Source organism: Plectropomus leopardus, chromosome 8 (assembly GCF_008729295.1).
Source record: "Plectropomus leopardus isolate mb chromosome 8, YSFRI_Pleo_2.0, whole genome shotgun sequence".
Classification (NCBI taxonomy): domain Eukaryota; kingdom Metazoa; phylum Chordata; class Actinopteri; order Perciformes; family Serranidae; genus Plectropomus; species Plectropomus leopardus.
The window spans coordinates 24,694,983-24,715,711 of record NC_056470.1 but is presented as its reverse complement, the minus strand read 5'-3'; the positions used below and the strand labels follow the sequence as shown (position 1 = coordinate 24,715,711).

The 20,729-nt window shown below is 41.7% G+C and overlaps 1 protein-coding gene across 1 annotated transcript in view; it reads right to left on the bottom strand.

Moving 5' to 3' along the window:
* Nucleotides 1-1,124: 1,124 nt before the first annotated feature.
* Nucleotides 1,125-20,729, bottom strand: part of bmp7b (bone morphogenetic protein 7b) — a 32,384-nt gene continuing 12,779 nt past the window's right edge. Inside the window, exons 2-7 of the mRNA XM_042491619.1 lie at nucleotides 11,705-11,897; nucleotides 9,895-10,043; nucleotides 7,346-7,549; nucleotides 6,204-6,280; nucleotides 4,024-4,134; nucleotides 1,125-2,299 (exon numbers count right to left, since the gene is read on the bottom strand). Coding sequence (XP_042347553.1) covers nucleotides 2,150-2,299; nucleotides 4,024-4,134; nucleotides 6,204-6,280; nucleotides 7,346-7,549; nucleotides 9,895-10,043; nucleotides 11,705-11,897 — 884 coding nt within the window. The 3' untranslated portion in view covers nucleotides 1,125-2,149. The remainder of the gene's footprint in view (nucleotides 2,300-4,023; nucleotides 4,135-6,203; nucleotides 6,281-7,345; nucleotides 7,550-9,894; nucleotides 10,044-11,704; nucleotides 11,898-20,729) is intronic.

The following is a 20,729-nucleotide window of genomic DNA, read 5'->3' as shown; positions in this document are numbered from 1 at the left end:
GTTTTTTTTGTTTGTGTATGACCTGTAAACAAGTGGGCACTTTTGCTTTTGTATAATTTCATATCGCATGTACATTGTCATTTAGATTTTTTTTTTTTACAAAGTAGTTTGAACTAAACTACTAAGTAGCTTTAGTTTGTCAGATGAGGTTTTCCCTCGGGTTACTTTGTTGTAGTTCATCTTCTTCACAGGTGAAGAAGATGAACTAGTGTCCCAAAAACCTTAGTAGCCTTAGAAGTAGCATCCCAAACACCTTAAAGTCCTTCCAAAATGTAGGTGTGGGAACAACATAGGGCAGCTTTTGGGTCAAATTTCTGCATACCAAATGGGGTCAGTGAATATTTGTTCATTAGATCCATATAGGCCCCATGTATGGGCAAAGATGGGACACTAGTGGGGCCCTTGAAAGCAAGTATTCACATAGTACACTTACTTGAACTCATGATTACTGGAAACCAGCTTTCTCCCTGTTTCTGTAGTTTAACTTCTTCCAGGTAGCTCCTTCAACGCTGAAACCAGAGGCAGAATATGTTAAGACACAAATAATGTTAACATGCTGTAAGGAGGAGGATACGAAAATTTCCATTTGTTATTTAAATACAGGGCTCATCTAGAATTAGTTGGTGGACCCGATCAGTTCAAACACAATGTAAACAATGAAAAAATGACAGAGATAAATGGATACTAGCACAGGATTGTTGTACTGGATGGTACTGAGCCCCTTTAACTTTTTTTTTTTTTTTTTTTTTAATCCTCTCATGTCAACAGCAAACATAATATAACTGTGAAAGGCTTTATGGTACACAGGAAACACAGACCTTAAGCTTTACATTAAAATGCATGCGCAAACATCCACCCACCCAAAGACAGAAAAAAGAAACCCACATCCACCTCACAGACACAAACCACAAACACTGCCACGTACGCACACAGCACCTCAACATAAACCTGAGAAAAGTTTTCAGTTTGTTTTTGAACATCAAAACAGATCTCAGGTCAGCAGGTAAAAGATGTAGCTACAATCCAAGCAAATATTTGTGGGAGGAACGTGCTGAGAAAGTGCAACACCAGCATGTCAGTGTAATTCTACTTTCCTTTCAGATTAAACAACACACCTCAAGGTGTTTTTTCTTTGCTTTTCTCCCAGTTTATTGTTGTACCAGTTCAGCAGTAAAACATGGTTGACACATCGGAGAAAATGTAGAACATCTTAGCCAGCTCTCAATAAATAGACCTTTTAAATATGACAGATTGTTTTACAGCAGAGGAATATAAACCCGAAAACAAGATGCTTCGTACAAAGCTTGCTCTCTGACAGTTCAGCTGAGTGTTGCTATAAAAATGTGCGTCATATATGGAGCAGCTTCGACTCGTGAAATATGGAGACATTTCCGCAGGTCCAAGTTGTCATAAATTGCCTCTCGCCGTCAGCGTGTAGCGTACACGTGAGGCAGAGCGAGGCACATCGAGTTTGAGCTCAGCGCTCGTGTCAAAGCAGTTTTCTGACAACTTTGTTTTCCTCAGAGTTTGTGTGTGTGAAAGAAAACAGGCAGCATTACATACAGGAGAAAACACAAACCCAAGTGACATTCTAGGAAATAAATACACTTCTTGCTTTGTTTGAAAAAAGAAATATTTACACAGTTTTTGTACATAGAGGAAATCCAAAACATCCATCCGGGTCTCTCAGTCATAAAAATATATTTATATATATAATAAAATCTACAGTAAAAGAATCAACTACAATAACAATTATGGAAATAAACAAAAGATTGTTGACTGTGAATGAATATACAGTACAATCACTGCTTTTATGTTTTGTATACACAGTAGAAAGCACAAACGTGAGTGTGTATGTGTGCGTGTTTGTTTGTGCGTGTGTGTGCAGTTGTGGCGAGGAGTCTAAAATTCCCTTTCAGCCACACAACATCGTGCTTATTTCAGGACAACCTTGAAAATGTCACGAGAGGATCTTCCACACAGGAAACTGTCCTAAACTCTCAGAGAGTTTATGGAAAACATGTCCTATGTTTGGTAATCCGTTCTCCGTGTTGCAAATGGTGCCTGACAGCAAGAAGAAGCCCTTTCTACTCGTGTGTGTGTTCGTGTGTGCATATGTGTGTGTGTCTCTATGTGAAATGCTGATAGTCTAGTGGCAGCCACAAGCTCTGACCACCATGTTGCGGTATTTCTTGAGGATGACGTTGGAGCTGTCATCAAAGTAGAGCACAGAGATGGCGTGGAGCTGTGTGGGGGCACAACAAGGTTTAGGGACCGTCTCCGGGTTAATAAAATGAACCTGGAGGAGTGGGAAGAGTTCAAATGTTAAATTCATCATTACACCACACATGGATATTGACAAATGGTAACAAGGATGTATCAAAGGGTTCCCACCAAGCAGCAAACTCTGGGGCTGAAAAATTAAGCCAATGCTCAAGTGCTAAAAAGTGCAGTTCTTTAAATGGCCACAGACCTCTATGTTAAAATATAGTTTATATATAGTGGGATTTAATTTAATAAGTTTGCACTTCATTGCACTCCTTTTCGATCATGTCTATATGTTTGTGTATGTTTACATGTTCATTCTTTCCTTTCTTTTTTTTTTTTTTTTTTACATGATTAAAATAAATTTAAATGCAGTTCAAATGCCCAACTTTACAGCAATAACCATATTTATAGCCTGGTACGAAGCCTGCAAAGGAAAACAGTTTTAGTCTCTATAACTTAATTTCAACCTTCATGACATCTATACAGGGGTGAATTTTTTTTCAACTTTTTTTCTCAAGTTATGCATTTTTAAGGGGAGGCCACTTTAAGTAACAAGCTGTCTGCTTGGTGTCGCTACAGTCTATGTGTCAGAGCCTCCCTCTCATCGAAATATAGTGACTTCTGGCGCCAAAAATCTAAAATAGCGACAGCTGAAATGATGAAACTCGAGGCTTCAAAACGGGTGGGCGACGTCACGGTTGCTAAGTCCATTATCTATACAGTCTATGGTTCGCACACATTTTTACCACTGAATTTTCAAAGAGTGTCCATAATATTTGACCCCATTTCCAAAGTTGAACCCAGAATCACAAACTTTTTCTTTTTACTTTTATTACTGACTGCAGCTGCCCGCACATACTGTGGCATACAGTATGCACACAGTAGAGACATACTGCTTCCTCATAAAATTGGACTATGAATTTTGCCCCTCTTGAATTTATCAGTTAACTGGAGATAAAACAAAAAACTATTCTCCGAGCTTACCAGTGAGAGGTCAACCCAGAGACCTGTTTTTACTTTGCAATAACTTATGTGAGATAATAACTGCATACGCTGTAGATTCTAACATATTCACGTCTTTCCATGATTATTGTTTTCAGACTTATGTTGTAGTTAATCTTTATTGTTACCACAAGTCACTTGAACTTTCATCCGTTATTATGGCCTCTGACAGCTGTAAACGAACTTTAAAGCTCTCATCTGTTTGCAGCTCAGTCAACGTGACGAATCTTCAGCTGCGCAGAACCAGAAAAGTATGCTGACTTGCATCCTAAAAAATGCAATGGAATTGTGTGTATGTGTATCACGTGATACGAGTGATCTTTCAACAGTCACACAGCGCCGCACTAGATTTTAAACTAGTAACACTAACAAAGTATTTCGTGTAACATTAGACCTGTTGACATTTTTCTGAACATATTTTTAACAATAGCTGAAACACTGTGTTAATTCCAAACCATTCCCAGGCCCGGAAAGCAGTTTTTCTAATTTCATAGCTTTTCCAGGAATGTCATGATGGTGGTAACCCTGCGGGGTCATAAACTGAATCAAAGTACTGTGGAAAAAGCATTCATCAAACCTTATCCTGTGTCACATCACTGATGACAGTTTACTCTACAATACAATCTGCAGCTGCTTTGCACCATTAAATACAGTAGTTCAAACAGCGGCTGCATTGTCTTGACAGATGATGAGATGATTAGACTCTTAACATGACTGCTGGGTTTTTTGTTCCCTGCTTTCATGGTTACTCACAAGGGTTTGCACAATGGCATGGTTTGTGGCGTTCATGTAGGAGTTCAGTGGGAAGGCACACTCTCCCTCACAATAGTACGCTGCATAACCTTCTGGAGCGATGATCCAGTCCTGAGAGTGGATGGGGAGACGGAGAGAAATTTAGGGTGGAGAATTGGGAAAAATGGAACAATATGCTAGAAACAGAAATACAGGGTGAAAGAGTACACTGAGTATGTCTCAGTATCAGTAACACTCAAGGTGTGTTTTTATGGAATTTGAGGTCGATCTGGCCGACGAAAACTTGGAGCTAAATATCAGCTCCAGTTAGCAGCCAGATATGGGCCAGTGGTGGGCCACGGAAACACAAGGTTTTAGAGGTGAGGAGGACACAATGAAGTTCTGCTTGTAAAGGGTGATTTCGTCTCAGACAAAATCCCAGCTGCAGTTTCCTAGAACCCTCAATCATCACACCTAAACGTATATCAAAGAAGAGGCGCCCAGTGGTTCAGTTGGTAGAGCGGGCGCCCTACGTACAGAGGCTATGGCCTCGCCGCAGCGGCCACAGGTTCGGTTCCGGCCTCTGCTCTTTGCTGCATGTCATCCCCTCTCTCTCCCCCTTTCATGCTACAGCTGTCTTATCTTAAATGAAGAGTAAAAAGCCAAAAAAACCAATCTAAATGTATGTCGAAGTAAGCTGTGCATACACTCTAAAGCTTTAGAAATGTTGTTTTAATGCAACTCCAACTTCACAAGTAAATTATCTGCAATATGAAGCAAAAGCTCCAGGTTTATGTGCTTAAATTGAACAGTCCGATTGTCACGCCACAACGTGAGTGCACACACTGTATGTAAAATATCAGCCCCTACGGTTCCAGCTATTAACAACTGTCAATATGAAAGCTCAGAGTCAGGTAGAAATTTGTAGTTAGTTTTGTAACGTTACACCACTGCGGCTCACAAAAGAGAACCCCAAGAATGAGTCCTAAAACCCTGAAACCATTAGCATTTTAGCACCTGTTTCCCTCGTCTCAGAGTCAATACGTATTTTGGAATTGGTTTTGGGTTAGAAGCCTTAAATAAGGTCTGAGGTTAACACAAGCTGAAGAGACTTTCATGTTTTATTCTATTTCTTTCGAAAGGTTGATTTAAGATATTTTAATACCATTTAAGGCCTTATTTATAGAATAATGAATTTAAAGCCTTTAAATACTTCTACAGATACGCAGGAGTCCTGCCCATGTGCACTGCATGGCAAACAGCTCCTGACTTCTGAAGCGGAAAATCCGTCTGACCCTAAACTGAGTCATGCCGCTCAAAAACTGGGTTTTATATTGTCTCAAAACATACAGTGTACACCCAGCTTTAGAAGTTTTTGTTTGCAATGAACCCATGGGTGTACAGATAACAAAAAAAAACTTGACCTTATTGCTCTGGGCATATGTTTAGAAATGAAAAACAGTGCATCTTGTGTTGCAGCTGGACATTAAAAGGACACAGTTCAGAAAGATGTTAGGGAGGACATCAAGGTGAAACTGTAAACTGCTTGGTGGATATGTGTCCTGTGGAAATGACAGCCTTGGGCTTAAGTATTGTGTGCGCTGATTCTAGTGTGTCATTTATCAGGATTCTGGGATCAGACTTGCAACCGGGAGTGCTGCTCGGATGGCTATTTGTGCTAAAAAGCTGTATGTGATTGTTTTGTTATTGTTATGTACTGATGTGCTGTTTCTTGTTTCTTCTTTTTTTGAGAATTCCTGTTTTGTTTTTTATAAAGATATTTTTTGGGGCTTCTTATGGCCTTTATTTGACAGGAAAGCTGGAGAGATGACAGGAAATGGGGATGAGAGAGTGGGGATGATGAGGACATGTAGCCTCTGAATATGGCACGCGCTCTACCAACTGAGCTACCCAGCGCCCTGAGGATTCCTGTTTGTCATTGCTACTGCAGTCTTTATGGGGTAATGCTGTCATTGTTACATGAATTTGACCATTTTATAGGTTTCAAAACATCTTGCCAAAGGACTGCAGTTGAAAATTAGCCCACTGTTTAACACTGGTACATTTACAGAAATGTTGATTAATGTGTGTGTTCCTTGTAAATAAAAAAAAAAAAGAAATTAAATGAAAAGATTGTCTGATTTAGGCATCTGTTGTGGCAGGCAGTTTCGGGCTATCTGGGAGAGGAACGTTTTCTGTACCTGCCACCCCAAGTCTCTGAAACTGACGTAGAGCTCATGCTTCTTACACGCCTGCTTCTGATCAGTACTGCTGTTCTCTGAGGAAGAAGACAGACAGACAGACAGACAGAGAGAAATTATACTTCAACACATGTGCCATTATCCCTGTTACAGCCACAAGAGTAACTATTTACTAGTCAGAACCCAATTAGACAAAGATGATAAAAAACAGACCTAAACAGAGCCAATCCTCATACAAAACATTATGGTTTAAACAATGGCTGAAGGAAATCACCTCCAGATACAGCAGCAGTTTGGTAATTGTTTCAAATGAATGGGCCACCCTGCTTAAAGGTCACTTTGCTGGGCTTTGAGTTTCCACTGGATGAACAGATGTGCACACAGAGTCGGCTCGCCCCTTGTTTCAAGTTATTCTCTCTCCTTTTTCTTTACTCGTTTCAACATTTCTTTCGCCCTTTACCCCGATCCACGTGTTAAAAAAAATAGAATCGTCTGTTTTCTATCTACTAGTATCTCTCTTGTTTCCTATGGTGACCCCTGGGGCTCTGTGGTACATTAGTTCCTGAGAGTGGTTCACATTGGAAATGATCATGAGCGACTGGTTCTCATCATCCAGTTAAAGACCGCTGGTATCCAAAGTTCCAAACAGGCCCATTTGGCCCATGTGTTGTGGCCCCGGTTGCCCCACAGCACACCGCAGATGTGTTCTGCCATAAAAGCCTGTGCTGCCTTACCTCCATGCAGGGAACTTGGCCCAAGCTGCTCTGTAATGCTTGTGTAAATAAACAAAGACAGCAGAGGGATATTTGAAGCTCAGGCATTACAGTCTAATGTTTCAGCGCTTCACATAAACACAGCCCGCTCACACCTCTAAAACAAAGGCCCCGAGTGTGCATCAAATTTTTTGTCCTGCAGGAATCACATCAGTTTCATTGGCATACTTTTGCTGGTTCAGATATAATGTATATTTGTGGATGCTGATGAAAACACACTACACATGTTGTGGACCGACAATGATCTGAGTCTCATTCCATGGATTCCTCACATAGCCAACAAAAGCAGATTAAGTCAGGGGTCGTCACAACATAACAGCATAAATCAGCACTAACTGTATATACAGAACACACACTTTGCTTGTTTACCTGCAACATTGGCCACTCGCAGTGCCTCTTGGCTTTTTGTCCCTTTGGAGCGGTTGGGGTTACGCTGTTTGCCCCCCCCTTGAGCTGAGCGGATGCTTCGCAGGTGCACCTCTGTGGCTTTGAAGAAGGCCACCATGAAGGGCTGTTTATTCTGAGGCCCACTGCGGCCAATCAGCCCGGCCACACGAGGATTGATGCTCTCTCCTGTAGGGGGAGACAGAGAGAGCAGTGCAACAGGTGTTGGTATCACAGAAATCTGGATTTTAATTCACACAAGGCGATGAACAATGAGATAAGGAATGCTTCAGAAATCAAATAAATGTGTGCCTGCTTGGTGTGCCTGTGTTTAGAGTTTATTTTGCATGTGTGTGGTCTTTTCTTTCCTCACTGCAACCACTTTGGTAAGTTTTACAAATGAGATTTTCCTCTGTGAATTCCTTTCCCTTTTTCTCATCCCTTCTCCACCTCTGAAATGCCAAGAACAAACGTAGCGCCGAACATCAAAGCCTCTTTACTTGTGTTTGAGTGCGTGTTTGTGTGGGTGTGTTTGTGCATGCTCGTGCATGTGCTCTCCTGCAGTGTCTATCTGCTTCTCACATAGAAGAATGTGTGTGTGAATCGCCGTTATGTAGTAAATCAAGGCTTCTGGTCGCCGCTGGCGACGGGATGTCCCGTGTGCCTGTCTGTGCATGCTCACCCATAACCCTTCATACACAAACACACACTGATGGATCTGCCTCTCAAGCACTCCCCTCCCGCAACATGAAAGCAATACAGTGTCTGTTTTCCTCAGCTAACATGTAACATCCTGCCATCCTGGGAGAGATAATATTCTCAAACACGCTCTTGTACTTCACACTGTTTGTTGATAAAGTTCTGCACTGACTAACATCCAAGCCCTGTGATGACAAACTCCAGCTGAGATGTTATCCTTGGGATAACACAGTGTATTTTCTGCATGCCTGCTAATGATGCTGAGGGTATGACGGATGAAGACAGGGATGAATGACTGATGATGACTGATGAGGAGCTGGTTTTGATTTATCTTTGCTGTGCACAAACAGAATGAATCAACTGATTCTTTGGCCTTTAAGAGAAAAGCGATGATGTCAATGCATGCTGTAATGTATTTGTTTGTTAGAGATCCAACAATATCAACTAAACATTACAGTGATATATTTATGTGGATGTTTGACCTAAAGCATGGAGCTAACTAATTACATATTTTACTGTATTTTGTAGTTCTTGCGCTTGAGTGGTATCTTCTGTGTTTTTCAACCTTGACTCTATTTTCCCATGTTTTTGTGGCTGAGGAATGGGAATAGCAGTTTTTGAAAATGGTCCAGTTTTGAGCAAAAGAGCTGCAGCCGGCTGTGGCGAAACAAGCTGCAATGTAACCACTCGGGGCATTAGTAGACCCCTAATTCACATCAACTAAAAGTGCTTGTTTTTGCCACTGACAGGCTCTGGTTGTTTGACAACATTATGGAAAGGATCCCTAAAGAGATAGACCCTTTTGTTAAAGAGTACGATCATTTTTGTTTTACCAGAACAGCACAAAATCACCACTGTAAAACTCCCCAGATTCAATTTAAATCAAACCATCATATAAATAAACAGTCATTTTTTTACTCACAAAACACAGAAAGTCCCAGTCGACAGAAACAAAATAAAAATCAAAAACCATCTTGGATCTCTTTCTAATGTTCCATCAATCGCCAACTCCGGTTTGGTTGAAATAAATTCTTAATTCACCACTGAGAAGTGAATGGTTGTTTGGCAATTACAGGGCTGTTCCTTATTAAACAAAAGGATCTTACTTTTCAACAAAAAGGTCGACCTTTGTAGGGGTCCTTTCTATAATGTTGTCAGACACTTATAATATAAATCTGAGTCTGTCAGAACCAAAATAAGCACTTTTGGTCAATGTTTATTAACAATGCACAGATACCATCAGCCTGTTTCACCCTACTGGCTGCAGCGCCCTCGCTCAATACTGGATCAATAAAAAAACAAAAACAAAAGCTCTTGTCTCTATTAATAATTTAGGTCCAAAATATAGAAAAATTAGGTTGAGTTTGGAAAATACTGAAGTTATCCTTTAAAATCCAGCATACTCTAAGTACATTTTATAGTATACCTCACGGAAACTGGAGGATAATTGGTGGTAATAACTTTAACTGAATAAGATACTTTAATTAATACTTACAATACTTTAATTCTAATTACAACAGTTACTTTAAGTTACTGTTAATTCTAATTATGATATTTCCCTCTACGTAAGCATATGCAATCTTAAGTAAATCAAATTCAGCAACTGTGCAGTTAAATCAGTATCTACGCAGTATCTTTGTGAATTTTATTTCTCTTTTTTACATTGTTACAAAGGTGTAAATTCATCATTTTATGGTTTGTCATCATCTTGTCTTTGTAACTTATTTGTTCTTTTCCTTTTCTGATGTATTTTCTGTATCATCATCTGCCTAATACTGTGCAGAACACGTCACTTCTGACATGCTGGTTAATGCACCCGTCTGAGTGACACTCACCATTTGTGCTCTCCAGAGCGAGCTGTAGACCCAGGTTCCTGCCAGGGTTCAGGACCCAGTGGTTACTGGTGGCTGTCACGTCAAACACCAACCAGCCCTCCTCTGCTGCCCAGATCACCCGAGAGTCCAGCAGAAACAGGTCCGACTCCCTGCAGAGGACACAGAAGATAAAAGTTCACACTTAAAGTCAAGAAATGGGCACAAGTCAACGAGGAGTATATGCACAATTAGAAAAGATGGGCTGAAGCTGTGTGACAGAGTGTAAAGCTAAGTGACCGAAGCAAAGTAATGGAGTGGAGAGAGGGAGTCGGAGGAGTGTGACAGAGTGATACAAAGAGAGATGGAGCAAGAAAGAGAGGGAGGGAGGGAGGGAGGGCTCCAGATGGTGAGGCCCAGGGGAACACTTCATTTACTTAATTGACAATAATGGCTTTATAAACGGCCGGTCCTCTCATACACTACACACAGTCCATCACTGAGTGGAATTTAGTGGGAGAGCCAGAAAGCCAAAGAGAGAGAGAGAGAGAAAGGTAGAGAAAAAAAACACAGCTGTGAAAAGAGGAAAAAACTGTGTGAAAATTAGCGAGTGAAATAGTGCATGTCCAAGTCAGTCCTATTGTCCAACACTGAACGCTGGATTTTCTACTCTTTCACTGTCAGAGACTAAAATCCCTTGTTCTTCATGTGGCCATTCATGTATCCCGACCTATTTTCTGACTGGGCAGATAGTGTGTCACAGAGCTCTGGTTCATTCATGTACCCAGGCCCGTCCCTGGCAGAGGAATAAATGACTGTGTTGTTCCCTCTGGACAACAGAAACCTTTAGGAGGGGTCGAGGAGAGCAGGACATGGGCCATTCCTGAGTTACATACACCTTCTGGACAGCCCAGATTATCCACATGGAGAAAGTGGGCCAAAGACCTGTTTTGACTGGAGAAGCTTCCAGATAAGCACTGCAATGCACCCTTATTTGGATCATTGATAGATTTTTAAAAAACATTACATTTTTTAGGTTAAATGTTCATACCAGTAAGATGATGAACCTCAAAACAATTATCCTCAGAGGTCTCTTACATGGTGTAAATCCACTGGACAAAGTCTTTTTTGGACCCCATGGCATCATGCAATAGACGCTGTAAATACACGGTTCGGCCACTATGTCAAATTAGCTTCACACCCCACCCCCGTTCCTCATTCGAGCGTGCCCGAGACTGTGTGTTTGGGAGGCAAGGTTAAAAGAAATGCTATTTGCTTGCTCTATGAGCCCCCCAATGCGGAAGATCCTGGTAATTTTACACCCTGAATTCAAGCTTTTTTGGCTTTATGTTCCACTTAGTAACTTTCAGGAGAATGAAAGGGGCCCTGTCTCCAATGCTGCATCCAGTTCTCTTTGTACATCCATGGTCTAGACTTGGGTAATCTACAGTCATACTTGCAACTCTGAGAGGCTGCAACATTGAGCTAAATACTATCATTAGCATGTTAATGTGCTCACAGTGACAATTCTTATATAGTGACGTTTAGGTATAATGTTTACCATGTTCACCATCTTAGTAGTGTTTAAGTATTGGCATGCTAACACTCGCTTATTAGCACTGTACAGAAAGTACAGTGCTGAGGCGGCTGAGCGTGTCATTAGTTTTGCAGGTATTTGGTTATACACCGATATATATAACACTGGTCAATTACCTAATCATTTTACCGTAAGGTCAGTCACTGCTTCACAACATCAAAAATATTACATGTTGGTTTGCAATACTGAAAATTACATTATGGGCACATAAACAAAAAACCATAAATTCATGCTCACCTATCAGAGTGTTCCTCCAACACCTGGTAAACGCTGATGCGGAAAGTCTCATTATCCAAACGTTCGTGGATGAAGTCTTTATATATCCGAAACTCAGCAGCAGTGACCGCCTCGCCCTCTGGGATCCGCGACAGGTCGAATCTGAACTCTCGGTGATGCCGCCGCACTGGCAGGAATTCCTTATCGTGCTCCACTGCAAAAAATAAATAAATAAATCATGAAAATGATTATATACAGCAAATGTTGCCTCTTTTCACGAGTTCTTTTGCATCCCCATTTCATCAGCAGGGATACAAAATGCATGTAAGTTGCATCTTAGAAAGAACAAGATATGTTTGCACAAGAGGTCTTCTACTCTTGTATTTTTTACAATTTATTTTTTCCTGCACACTCCATCAACCTTCGTTGTTAGTAAGGAGCTGACATAGCTTGTCAGACTCGGAGCCAGTCCCAGATTAAAAACATCTATAGATATGCAGTACACATGTTGGCTTATGATTGAAACATTCATGAGAACTAGCACTAGGAGCAGTGCATCTGGCACACACTAAGCCATGATAGAGAGATGCAGGCGGACTCTGACAGCTTTATGAGCCCCTTTCTTCTCCCTCTCTTCCTCTCAGAGCCCCAGAGAGTCATCCAGTCGGCTCTTCATCTGGTTCTCATGAGTTGGGGTCTTCATGTTTGGTGTACCCCATTCCCATCCCCTCCTCTCTCTTAGCCCATCATCCCGGCTTTCCACCCCATCCCCCTGCACCCCCAAGACGCGTCCCCCATGACCCTGCTCCTCTCATGTCCCAGCAGGACATCCCAGGGGTCAGCGCCTTGTCTCTCATCATCTCCCGGCTCTCCCTCCACCTCTCTCTTCATCAACTGTCTCACAGACCGCCCACACATACACACATCCATACGTATACAAACACACACACGCAAGATGATTTAGAAGATTTCAAAAAACGATACAAACAATACATCATCTTCAGACTTCAGGTGGCATTTCAGGCAGATGTTTTGTCTTTTCTAGATCTTGTCCCCTGTCTATATACTGTAGTCTAGATTCGAGTCGAGATTGTGGATATTTTCTCCCTCCCTTGTTTCTATAGCACCTATCAAAACCAGAGATTACAAAGTGCTTTACAAGAAAATAATATCATATAATTTCAAATTGAATCTTAGGGTTTAAGAGTCACACAAACAAGCATAATTGATATTTTTCCCTGACATTTATATACCGTATATAAAGGATAATTTGATTACATGAAGCATGAGTCTACAGGCAAGCTAGCAGCTCTGAGAGGCTGTGGGCACATCAGCATGCTAATTTAGAGAAACGACAAAATGCTGATGTTTAACAGGTACATTGTTTACCAAGTTCACCGTTTTAGTTTAATTAGTGTTTCAGCATGCTAATGTCTGTTAATTAGCATTGAAAACAAAACACATGTGAGGCTACTGTCCTTTAGTTTTGCAGGTATTCAATGGTCATAAATCAAAGTATTGGGAAAAATTGAAATGTTTATATGATGATGTAGCTGGGTAGGATGGTTAAAGTTATGTCTCTGAGGGGAACATGTATTTTTTAATAGTTGTTGACATGTTTCACTTAAACCACAACTGTGAATATCATAGTGGCAGTACAATAAATGTCAGGGGAATTATTTGTATTTATTCTGTGGACCACATTTAATGGCAGTCTATCTGATAGTTACTGAGATATTTGTCTTTTCGTCTGGACAAAAGAAGAGGACTGACTCATCAACAAAACCGTCTCTAGAGCGACAGCACTACAACCAATTAATCAACGGTGAAAATAACTGAAAATTTCTTGTCATTTATCCTGGACATAATAATTACTATTATTGGGTCATGAAAAAACAAATGGAAAAACACAAGAGCACTGGAGCCCTTGTTGGAGTGATGGTTTGCAGCAGCTTTGTGGAGGTATTTAACCTCAGTAATGTCATGTCGTACATGATATTTTCAAGCCCACACTCAATTTCCATGTCAGATTTTTCTCATTAGTCATGTTCAATGCTTGGAGGCAAGAGAGACTGAAGCAGTGCTAGAGGAGCGCTGCTTCAGCGATACAGCACTCAATATTTTATTTTATTACGTGACAAACATCAAATTTATTTTTCTCTTGCCTGAGCAGACAACTGCATGAGACATTCCACTTGACTGAACACAGATTTTACTTGGTCCAGTTAAAGGCCAATGTTGAGCTCTGACTCTTTGGGTGCCCTGCACACAAAAGTCACAATTATCCCCATAATGCAAATTCACTACCATTAACTTAATCTGTTTTTAAGGCAGAAATCCAAAGCAATCTAAAATTGCATGTCCTCCCAACCCCACTTAGAGTCCTGCCACAATAAGATATCAACCACATGCTCCTGCAGGGTTGAGTCACTGCTGGGTGAAAGAAGACTCTTGTCTCCAGCTGTACCTTCCTCTTCTATCTTCAGCAGCCATCCATGTACCATCCACTGCTACTTACTACCACTCTGCAACAGAGTCGTCTGCCTCTGAACTCTGCACAACTTTGGTGCAGACAGACTCACACATAACAATTCAAAAGAATGTCTGAAGACAGCATACTCCCTCTGAACCAGCTGTTAGTAATATAATTGTGCAACAATGTAGATGTTATGCATGTTTCACAGCTCGTGCAGCGTTATTTCTTTCAGTGCACACCTGCCTCTTTGTCTTCCTCAGCCGTGTTTCCCCTCTTATGCAGTTTCCCTAGTGGGCTTTCTCCCCTACACCCTCTTTCATTTATTTTTCTCTCTATTAAACCCAGTTGCTGAAGGACATTATACAAAGGCAGCACTGTGAGATGATTGGCCAGAGCAGGAGTAAAGAAAGGATCTAATTACTCGTCAGTGAGGGACAGCTCTGCTCTCTGTTGGCCATTAGATGGCCTTGCTTTAGGCTCCCATTGTCCTCTAACTGCTACAGGGACGCATTGGACTGGTTTGTAAAAACTGTTCCGACTTTTCCTAAAAACAATGGAGTTAAACCTTTATTAATTTAATGTTACCAGCTCGCTCTCTGTGCACACTTGTACTAAATCTGAACTGATAACAACTTTGTCAATCAGGGTTTTGCAGCACATTGTAGTGGTGGAAAATCTAAAGCTACACCTAAAGCTAACGTCACCCTCCGACTCTACTACACACTGTACACAAGCCCAGGGGTTTGCAACCTTTGGGCGTGTGACAAGATAAAACAAAGAAAATGTTCTCTATTCAAAAGAGGAATATGACAAAGCAAAGACCACTATGTTTTCATCCATCCAGGTACTTCATGTGATGTTGCCCTTTCACATGTTCTCATTTCTCCTTCATACCTCTCTGCTCCAGGGCCTGCTTTCATTTCCACCACACCAGAGACCTCTCCCTCCTCCTGCAGCCCAGTGCAGGTGCACTTCCTCTGCGGATAAAGCCAGACCTGTTCTATAGCCTCCGGAGCAGCCGCCTGCCCCTTCACTGTAAAAGCTCTTTATCTTTGCTTGTGAGAACAGCTGGATGCTGCTGTGAAACTCCCACACTAACTATTTCTCTCGCCTCACTCTCCATTTCCACGCCTCAATGCATGAATTTCATCTGTACAGTATGAGAGAAAATAAAGAGCAGCCTACAAAGTGCAGCTTCAGCCTCTGTCTGTGTCTCCTTTCTTTCTCTTACACTCCGTTACAGCAGTATGGCAGTCATTAGATGAGGGGAAGAGGCACAGTCAAAACCAAGCGGGTGCATTTATGACTTCCTCTGGGAGGAAGTGAGTAGCCATCGCCCCACCTGTGTCACAAACATACGCACACCACAAATATGGGGAACACACCCTCTCATGGCTTATGAGCCCTTCATTCTGAGGAGCCGGCGTCCGGATCGGTTTCTGCTCCTCTCTCTCTCTCTCTCACTCACTCACACACACACACACACGCACACACACACAACACACACACAACTATCGCAAAGTGTTTCCTGTGAAGTGAATGGTCTTGTGCGTCACAGCACGGTAACACAATCATTATGGGTTTCTGTAATCCATAATTAGAGATGCAACAACACACACATGCAAAGAGACAAACACACACACACACACACACACACACACACACACCACACACACACACACACACACACACACACACACACACACACACGGCAGCACATAAACATACACAGTGAGCTGCTATTATCATTTGGACTGAAGTTTGATTTGCTTTCATACAAACTGCTGATGATGCACAATCATCCCACATCATTTAACCCGTGCAGGCCACACACATGCACAGCAGCACACATCAGAGATACTGGGATGATAACGACTTCTCCCACCTTCAAATCTACCATACACCTGGCAACCAGAGGGTTACTACAGTAACACCCGTGTTAGAAACGTTTTAAGATTTATGCTTCCCCTCAAGGCATACAGCTTCCTTATCATGTTCTCCACCACTGAGCGCCTCTGCCTGCGAACAGACAAAAAACTTCTGATCTTTTTCCAGAAAATTAATTCTGTCTTTTCATATGTTTTCTCATAGGTTGCCGGTGTTGTGCATTTTCCGTTTCATTTATTGTATCTATTGTATTTTTGTACATAGAGTACTGTATCTTTTAATGTAGTACACTATGGTATGTCTCTGTGTCTTTATCAAAGTCATTATATTATTAGAAAATTATTTTTAAGAAGCTTTGAAAAAGAGTCATGAAAACTATATTTACTGTAATTCTAAATATTTCTATCTTAAAATTATGTTACAGAATTATTATTATTTTTTAAATAATTTTTTCAGATAATTTCCTTTTCTTTATTTGTTGCTAATTTTCAGATAATTTTCTTGTACTTTTTTCTATTTTCATGTAATGTTGTAAGTTGGCCATTACCTTTGTTTCTTTTTTGAAAAAAAAAAAAAAAAAAAAATCAAGCCAATTCCCTCAGGTTTTAAAGAGTAGAGGAAATTAGTAGGCATTTTTAGTTTTGTTTTTGGTTTTCCAGAAATCATACATTTGTCAACCATTTCTTCAGCAGGAACAAATGTTCTTGAGGCTGAGAGCCGCTGACAGGCTGGGCAAATCAGAAAGTATTCAGAGACAGACTAACGCACTGTTGGTTTTAGTTTCGAGGGATTTGTTGACAATAACTAAAGAACAGAATATCACCAGCCTTATCCTTTAAATCCCCTTTCTCTCCTCTTGCATGTCTCACTCTTTCTTCTCTTCCCTCCCCTCCCCCTCCTCTCCCCCTCTCCCGCCAAGCCAGTAGACCTAAGACACTTCTCCGACACCTCAAGCTCCGGAGCAGCAGCGGCCAAATGTGACGACTCGCATTAGTCCAAGCGTCTGTTCGGCACCCTCACACCCCTCAGTCCCGCCTTGCACGCTTCCGCTGCTCTGCAGGGGGGGGATCTCACCTCTGGCACCGCTCTCACTTCTCTCAACCGACGGCTTACAGCCCCCCTCCCCTCAGATCCCACCTTTAGTTCTCTTGAGATAACAGTACAACCATTATCTCTCTGCTTCCCTGTAGAGCCCATTATCTCTAACAGCACACCTGAGTCACCAAACCAGAAAGAGGAAAAGCAATAAGTCACATCGGGGTCAGATCATTTCATCTGGAAGTAAACAAAGGGGACTATATCGCTACATAGAGTCATGCAAAATTTGATTGATGCACCATAATGATCTGTCTCTTTCTGTTGCTCTTACTTCAACAATGTTTGAAGCACAGTACTGGGAACAAGTAAGTCATAGTTTCCGAGCGCTAAAAGGAGAAAGGGGAGGAAAAACGGAGTGCAAGGAAGGGGCAGATTGCTCAAGATGTTTATCCTATAAAGAGTAAAGAGGGTTTGATCTCATGGGTACCGGGTGACTACCCACAGTAGGGCGATTACCACGTTAGGAAACATCCTGCCCACTAGCGACGACTGATGACATCATGCCTGTATGATGAATTTGTACTGCTGTAGGGCTTGACAGCCCAGGCTCCCTAGGAAAGGGTCAGCGGAGTTTCATGCTATAACTTACTCACACTTAACAATCATTAACTCACCGCAGAGTGTGTGTGTGCTTGATCACGTACGCATGCTTCTGAGCATGTGTGTAAGTCGAAGCAGGAACCACAGGAAGGAGAGTCTTTACATTTAAGACTTGTGGTCAGACCAAACTTTTCTGAGCCCGAGGGCCATTGAGAGGTCTCAGATTATACTCGCAGCAGCTTCAGTGACCTCTCTCTCTCCCTCTCACTGCAGCCATCAAACATGCTTGCCCTCTGCACCCGTAAACTGTAGTGCTGGGTTCCACCTCATGCTTCGCTGGGCATCGTGGACCAGAGATTTATACTGGATATATAACAGCCTGGAACTCACAGGAATGCATCTGACTATACAGTCTCTCTCTGGTGCTCTGCCTCGGTCCTTTACAGAGCACTCCTGCAGCAGCTGTGCTTTAATTTCAATTCAAATTCAATTTTCAATTTTATTTATAAAGCCCATTATCACAAAACACGTTTTGCCTCAGAGGGCTTTACAGCTTACGACATCCGTCTGTCCTTAGACCCTCACATCGTCTAAGGAAAAACTCCCCCAAAAAAACCCCTGTAACAGGGGAAAAAAATGGAAGAAACCTCTTCCACGATGGACAGACATGCAATAGATAGAATAGATGAAATGAATGAAATTACAATAATGGCAAAAAAGAAAGAGAAAGAGAGGGAGGAAGAGAGAGGAAGAGATGCACAGCAATAATGGTAACAATAGCATGTAATATTACAAGAGTGATAAGTTTAAAATAGTCGCTTCATCCAAAATCACAGCTACTGATACAGAGCCCTGCAGATAGGTTTGGTTTAAAGGAATAGTTTGACATTTTGTGAAATGGGGGGTAATTAACACATTACATCCTTTCAATTTAAACTATACAAAACCTTCCTACAGATACTGCCAGGCTGGGTGTTTCTCTTTGCTCCCATTCTTTGTGCTAACAGTTAGCTGGATGTCTATCATATTTAATGGATAGGCACAATGGTAATATCAATATTTAAACCTAATGCTAGGCAAGATAGATGTATTTTGCAAAATGTCAAACTATTCCTTTAATATGCAAAGGTTTCGAAAAAACTGTCCCTAAAATTTCTGTGAACAACCCAAGTCAATAGAGCTGAATGGAGCTTTGCTCGGCGTGTTCACAACTTTAAAAAATAACATTTTAAAAAATCATTGCTGGAATCAGTGTTACTTAAGATAAGATGCATGGCCTGGTACATTTCTTTTTTAGATTTTAGATTTATATTTTCATATTTGGAATGAACCTCTCCTTTACTGTGAGCTGAAGTGGTGAATGCGAACAGCCCACACTGCAGCGACTGAAGGTCCTGCAGGACAAATTGAGTCATCTCCGAAATTGGAGCTTAGACATCATCATGTTCCCTCAGAGGTCTGTCAAGAGAGATTGCACATCAGTGAAAGGCAACGGTGACAACAAAGAAACCACATCCTAAATCTCCAGCGGTCATTGTGCTGCGGTGCGATATAATGTGTTGAGAGACAGGGATGAAGGGCGGTGGAGAGATCTGTGCCCAGCGGTGAGGGATCTCTCTGCGCTAATGCCACAGTAACCATCTGCACTTCCTCTTAACTGCAGGATAAAACAACTCAAGAGACGTGGAACCACAGCCATTCAGTTCCCCCTCTCACTCTTCCCCTCATCCCCTTGTTTTTATGTTCTTTAATTTTGTGGCCACAGGGGCCACACCCTCCTCGACCAGCCAAGCCGCCTCTTATTATAGACCTCAGGAAAATTCACATACAATACGCACATTGGCACAAAGAGACACACAGATTTCCCTGGTGTCTACATAAACTTTTTTACAATTTCCTCCTGCATCTCAGTGCGGCATCTTATGCACACATGACAGGCACATTGGCACCCTGATTTTAACAGCTCGTTGTTTATTTTGTTTAATTACAGCCCATTGCTTTTTAAAATAAACAAAATAGCTGTGGAGGAAACATGAGAGGAAACACAGCTGTACACTTGCCTAAATAAATATAAACCTGCCAAATGCAGTTCATATTCCACGCTGCACAGACTCAAAATTTCATCACTTATCATAAAAACACTTGGGTACAGTTATTGCTCGGCTTTTTACAAGCTTAGATTTGGCTGTTGGAGCCTGTTGAGGAATCTGGTCAGTATTACGGGCTTCCGCTAACGCAATCTTCCGCTAGGAGAACTAACGCACACCACACAGTGCAGCTGGTGACTGGGCAGGGTAAGTGGCTCCAAAATAGTGTTTTACTATGCACAAACACACACATAAGTGCCCTAACACGAATCCTCTAAAGCACAGTGTGTTCCCACAAGCATAAAGAATAAAGAAAGAAATGCACTTCGTTCACAGAAATGCACGGCATCTGTTCGAGATCCACCTTTCCACTCTCCTCTCTTTCCTTCTCATCTCCTTCCTCCTCAGCTATCTGCCCTGTCAGTGCCCCAGTACCAAGCAAAGAGTGCTGTATTTGTTTTTGCAGCAGCAGAACTGTTGGTCCCAGGATCTCTGGCTGTGCTCTGGCCCACATCTGCTCTCTCGGCTTCGCTGCTTGGTACCCGCCGTCAAAAAAGTGCAGGGGAGTCTTATGTGCTGCCGGTCACTGATAAGGCGAGGCCAGACTAACCCAGATGAAAGAGAAGTGGCTAAACAGGTCGAAATATGATTCATTCTGTTAGCCATTTCTCTTTTTATCATCTCACAGCTCACTTTTAGGCATCAGTTATTCCTCTTTCTACGCATTTTGGAGCGAATTAAAGAAGTAATTCACTGCTGGAAAGATGGTGTTTTCATAAACTGGTTTGTCTATGCAGTAGAAAGACACAAATACTTTTGAAATTTGTGCTACATGACGAGACAAAACAGAGAAAAGGGACTGTGGCATTCATTCTTGCTCAAGAGGATGAAAACTACCAGAATGCACTGTGCTGCAAAAAAACAATAAACGCTGGCAGGTGACAGAATCAGAATCAGA